Genomic DNA, 6,189 nt, shown 5'->3' on the forward strand with positions numbered 1-6,189 from the left:
TTAAGTCATCATATAGTTTATCGACAATTAAGTTAAGATCACATGATTGACAATAGGATTCAATTACATAATGACGTAATTGGATTTTTGTTCTGTCTGTGTGTCTGTCCAGATAAGTTGTTTGTTTCTAACACTCAATGTGGGGGTGGAGAGAGGCATGATAGTTCCAAATGTATTTGCGTGGCGTGAGAGACTTGTATGTGAGTATTTTCATTTATCAATCTTCATTAAGTCATGAATAATGTAATATTAATGGGTTGTTAAGTGCCTTTTAATGTTAGCTCTACTTGGATTGATCTATGGTTTCCATATCTGTGTGTGCTCCACATTTGTGTGTTGTGTGTATTGCAGCTCATACAAAAACGAGTTCTGCATCTTCAATGTTGAAGTTGGCAGTGGTATGATGATGTCCTATTGTGGTTTCCACCTGGGTTGTTGCCATGGTGACCAGCTCTTCTCCATGAATGTGGGTCCATGTGACAAGGATGTGGTCAGCCTGGACTGGGCCAAGTTCAGTGCCACCATGTCTGCCAAGAGCTCAGTCCAGGAGCCCTGCAACTCTGACATCTGTTACGAGTGTAAGAGCTGCACCGGCAACTCTGACTGGCCACACATTCCCTCTATGAGTCAGATAGCACTTGACCCCGTTCAGCTGAAATAACCTTTTCTGAAAATAGTTTTAACTAGTTAAGATGCAATACAATTAATTATTTGTCAAATATACATTTGTTGATAGAATTTCAACATAGCAAAATCATTCCATGTACTTGTTGCTCTTACTTACCCTTTGACTTTGTGCACCCAGAGTACAAACAATGTCTGTGTGAAGCTGCTGAAGAACCAGAGCAAGAGGAGTATGGCCCTGTGCTCCATGGCTGCCATTAAGTGTAGAAAGATGGTGTTTGAGATTCTCAATGAAGGCCTGTGTGAATAGTCCACATAATCAGGTCCTGCTGTACCCATCCTCTTCCCATATTTTATCACTCTCTCCTTGTCCATAATACCATAGAGCACACATTACATTTAACTGTAAAGACTAACATTCAGAAGGAGCACGTTTTGTCCCGTTTCAGTTGGTTCAACTTCATTTGCTAAAATTTAGATTGTTGTTAACTTGTTGTTAAAAAATGTCTCTTAATGCAATCAACTCTATTGTGTCACAACGTAGCATTTATTTGAAATTAACAAAAAATGTAACCTTTTTTGTCTAATGATCTTTTATTTACAACTTGCAACAATCCCAGTCATCTTTTAGACATTTTCCAGACGTTGACATAACGTGCATTTCCGGTACTGAATTGAAAGGTTATAATACATCTTATTCAGACGTCAAAAATACGTATTTTCCGGACATTGAAAATACGTACTATCCAGACATTGAAATCAGGTGCATTTTAGGTGCTGAATGAAAGATAAAATACATATTTTACGGAAGTTGACAAGGTGTCATTTACAGACATTGAAATGTTTTTCGTTCATTGATTCTATGGCCAAATTTCAACCAATAAAGGAAGTCCAAAAAAGTTGTCTGAAGTCAAAAGCTTAGTGGCATAGTTCTCTCCATTACCATGTAGAGTAGAAAATGGATAGCTCTACCTTGATGCACACTTTATTAGAATATAAGGGACTACTCTCTTATAAGTAAAAAAAACAACATTACAATTATGGGTTAAGAATCATGTTTTAAAGTGCAGAACAGGCCTTGATGCTGACCACATCAAACTGCTCCCCCTGGCACCTCCGAGCCCCCACCTCACATTCTGACATTGTCACAGCAACAGCACTGTCTGGTAGTTTGACACAGAGCTGGACAGAGGTGTCAAAGCACTCCTCCTGGCAGGAAGTGAGCCCCTGATCCGACCAATCACAATCACTGTCCTTTACCAGCTTGAAGCTCCGCCCCAGACACTGCAGAGCTCCAAGTTGACACATACCCAATTTACTTGTTCTGCCTGTGTGGAGGGTGGCACATAACTGCAGGGAAGGCCTTTAAAGAGAAAAATAATCAGATTAAAATATCTTGTTAATTTCCAGGGTTGTATATACTTAGTTGTATTACCCTGTCAAAAGTCAAGAAATTTGAAAAGACTGCAGTTAAAATACTCACTGGCATTGGTATGGAAGCTTACACACACACTGACTCTTTCCTGGTGTTTCCCATAGTTTGCAGTTCAAGCCAAGTGGAGGGGTGGGGCCCTTTGGCACTGGCACACACAGAATAAACACATCAACATTAATATTTAATGGAATGGGATGCCTCCTCATTTAATTTCAGAGCAAAGATGGTAAGAATTTGCTTTCTTTATTCCCATGTAGCAGTTGAATCTCTGGATCTCTTACCTTCTCTGCACCTTATGCTGTCTGGGGATGGAGACCACTGCAGACTGGAGCTGCAGACGATCTCTGCCATGCCCTCTCTCATCATCCCAACAGGACAGGACAGATACACACTGTCCCCAATTTGATAGATCACTTTCCAAGGAGTGCCTGTGACATCATTCTCAAGGGACGGAACATCACATGTTGCACCTAGAATAGAGTTTGAGCAAAGACAGTACAGTATGAAGATAGGCTAAAACTGCTTCTCCAATAGAAATCCCCAATCAAACTTGTTGGCAATGTCATGGCGACGTTGGCTAGCTAAGCTCATGCGTAGAAACTCGTAATTTGGTCTAACTGTTGTCTCGCGCGAAGCTGTGCATTTGCAGTCTCCCAAATCAACGGCACGAAAATGAAAACGGGTCAGCTTGTCACTTTTGCGAAGTCAGAGTAATAACATGTTCAACTACTTAAGACCTTGTCTCAAATCTAGGTTGTGCCTTTACATTTTGAGAAAATTAACATCTAAAGAAGAATTGTTCACTTCTCTCATTGACTTCTCAAACCCCAAACTCCAGCCTGGTCTGCTTCGCAAGCGTTCCCGGGAAGTCTTGCGATGTTGCGCCTCTGGGTTTAGAAACTCTGTGATTTGAGTGAGTCAGATCCAATGGCAGTGTTTTAAAAAGTTAACCCTTTGAGTACCTACTCTTGCACTCCAATGGTCCTCTGGTCCAGCTGTTGTTGTCAGTGCACTCAGCCACAGTTTCTCCAGTGATGTAGTGGCCCTCTATGCAGGAGTACTCAATCTTACTGCCTACAAGGTATACATCTCTGGGGCTCTAGATGCAAATACACATTGATGCTTTTTCACAACATACAGTAGACAGATTCACACACACTTCCTTGAAGGTTATTGAATTCTGCAATAGATAACAGGAATGGAAAGGTGACCATTACCAGGACAAAGCCATTCCTCAAGGCTGGCGGGGCTCTACATGCCTTTGGTGTACTTATAGAGAGACCAAAACACTGAGGCTCCATCATCCTGCAGACAAACACACAGTCAACCCCCATACTCTGAAGCAGATGTGGCAACTGTTCAAGTCTACTGAGGTTATTGTAACTGTAGCTACTGTGCTAAGGTGTGCTGTTGTTCACAGCGTATTTGGTGAGAGGTTAAGTTTCCTCACTTTAAATGTTGTAGGTCTGACTCTTCACAGGAAGTATGTTCTGTGGGCAGCCCCACACAATGGAGGCCCCCTCGCCTGGGGGCAGGGTTAGTGCAGGTCCTAGACCTTGACATTTTACTTTGAGAACAAGATCCCCATGACGACCAGCAGCTCCAGCTCCCATGGATCACCCCTTATAAAAGACAAAGCCAAAATCTCACATTTATAAGTCAATCATTATGGATAAATGTACAACAACATCATACATTGATCTTACATCTTGCTGGCTCAGTGTCAGAGGCAAGGGGCCGGTAGGAACAATACAGTGTCAGTGGACAAGTCATTACAGGAAGTGAGCAATTTAGGTTGTTTTACCTGGCTGCTCCCCTATAACAGTGCCACTTTCACAGGCAGGGCCCGAGGTACCAGGCCTGCAGACACATTTACACTCTGTGCCAGTCAGCAGGGGCTGCCCGTTGTTGTGGCAGGGCCGGCAGTGGCAGGGATGCTCCTCTGCCAGGTACTCTTCTGTAGCTCTCTTCAGATGGAGCTTCCTCAGCCCGGCACACTGCACTTCCTTCACCAGCTCATACAGAGGCCGCAGCTACAATATGGATGGACTTGATACAGTATAACATGACGGCATCCCAAAAAATATGATAGAAATTGACTAAAAAGTTTATAGTTATATGAGATATATGTGATTATGCTACCTTCATGTTGATGACCTGAGGGAAGTCCTTGACAGAGCGGGCCCACTTGTCATACATTTGTCCATTGGCCTCAGGGTTCTCCAGGTCCAGGACACTCAGGCCAGCTATGAAGGATGGGTCTCCACCGATGACATTGGTCTTAATAGGCAGCTTGTTGTTGTTATACTCTGCAGACAGGATCATGGTTGACAGAGGTGATTACATACAGTACAATGCATCTGTTATTGTCACTTCAGACCTATTCAATTCAGTACCTTTCTATTCTTAACAATTCAGACTAGTTGATATTTTCTAATACTGTGTTGTTTTTGAGTCATTGTAGCACTCGTGGTGCATACCGTGTATATAAGGTTTACTAAGGGTGACATAGAAACTTGTAGACCTACCTTTAGAGGTCTTGAGAGAGTCCACCAGTTTTTCACATGTGGTTTTGACCTTTTTCCTGAACAAGCGGCGCTTCTTCTTCGTAACACACCGTTGGTACTCTGTATCTGTTGTGCCTTCAATCAGAGAAAGAGGAAATCAAAAATAATGTGTAATGTATTCAATGCAATGAATACCATATTTAACAGTTATGTGTCTCTATCTGGTGAGAAAGGGGTCCTACTCACTGGTCTCTTTGAGGGCCTCGTTGTCAAACTCCAGCAGGGCCTGGTACTGGCCCCCCAGGGCCCCCTCTGACAAGTAGTGGGTGCCATAGGTCTGTAGGAGGGAGCGGTAGGCTGGGTAACTGTACGTGGTTGGGAGGGAGGACAGCGCCTTCCAGAAGCCCTCAGCCAGAGTGACGTACTGGGGCACGGTGTTCTGGAACTGGGCTAGCTCCACCTGATTCTTTATGATCAGCAGCCTGTGAGACTGGCAGAAGAGAGGGACACGCATATAAGACCTAACCATCATACTCTACATACTCACACAGGGCTATATTGTCATCAACCAGCTATAGTCTCAGTGAGTCACCTTGTCTTTGTTGAGCTCTGTGTGAAAAGTGCGGCGATCATGTCCCCATAAGGCATTGTCCTGGATGTGCTTCATGTAGGACCAGGAGCTCTCGTAGGCCTCATCGGTGAAGTCATTCTCAACCACCACCTAGGAAGAGATCTCACAGATTGTAGTTGTATTACTTCCCCAGTAAGTTACTACCTGTTACTAAAACAAACCTGCAGTCCCATGTAGTATAGTATGGCTCACCTGGAAGGTGTACCTGAGGATACTCTGAGGCAATCTGTAGAAGGTCTTGTGGTCTCCACTGAAAACCTTCCTGCACTGCCCTCCGAAGCTTAGTGTGTTAATGACACCAGACCTGAACTTCCCTGTCAGCACATCATACCTACAGGGGACAATACAAACCTTAACTCGGATACCTATCTGCACATCTTCAACACTGGATTATCACATCAACATGTTGGGAAATACAGCATAGCCAATGCAAAGTGACCATTAAGAAAAACACAAGCAAAACTCATCACATCAAATTTGCAAGATGTGTTGTACTATACATGTCACATGATGTTAGTGGTAGAGGGGGGCCTGCCTACCCTTTGCCAGTGTGGTCAGAGTTGGGAGGAGTCTTGTCCAGGTCACACACATAGTGGCTATTGTCAGCATCACAGTGTCTCTCGTCTGTCCCGCCCTCCTCACAGTCCTGGTCTCCGTTACATACCAGAGAGAGGCTCACACACTGTCCTAAGATACACATACAGTACATATGTTGTTGTTGTTTATGAATCATATATGCACATACATACACATCGGTCACCTGTCTGAGATGAAAATACACATACTAAACAATACACTAATTCAGTACAAAGTGCACAAATAGACAAAAATTCCGTATTTTTACTGGTTTCATGTGGATTTTAAAAAGTACCTGCAGAACAGCGGAACCTTCCTCCACAGCCTGTGCCCAAGGGACATCCTTTCTTGGGGACACACTCTTGACTCTGAGAAGCCTCCCCAGAGCATGGACTGCCCTGATACTGGGCAAACAC

General features: G+C 43.6%; 1 protein-coding gene across 1 annotated transcript; it reads right to left on the reverse strand.

The window, feature by feature from the left end:
- Window positions 1-1,582: 1,582 nt before the first annotated feature.
- On the reverse strand, window positions 1,583-5,894 carry c7b (complement C7b; the record flags this gene model as incomplete). The annotated part of the gene is given in 13 exon segments (NM_001124618.1): window positions 1,583-1,987; window positions 2,108-2,204; window positions 2,341-2,529; window positions 3,026-3,158; window positions 3,277-3,364; window positions 3,510-3,681; window positions 3,864-4,092; window positions 4,202-4,368; window positions 4,588-4,701; window positions 4,813-5,056; window positions 5,159-5,287; window positions 5,390-5,528; window positions 5,737-5,894. Coding segments are annotated over 13 exon segments (2,163 nt in total), but the record flags the coding sequence as incomplete, so codon positions are not given.
- Between the last annotated feature and the right edge of the window lie 295 nt (window positions 5,895-6,189).

This window comes from Oncorhynchus mykiss, chromosome 5, assembly GCF_057628025.1.
Source record: "Oncorhynchus mykiss isolate SJ-2025 chromosome 5, ASM5762802v1, whole genome shotgun sequence".
NCBI classification, from domain to species: Eukaryota; Metazoa; Chordata; class Actinopteri; order Salmoniformes; family Salmonidae; genus Oncorhynchus; species Oncorhynchus mykiss.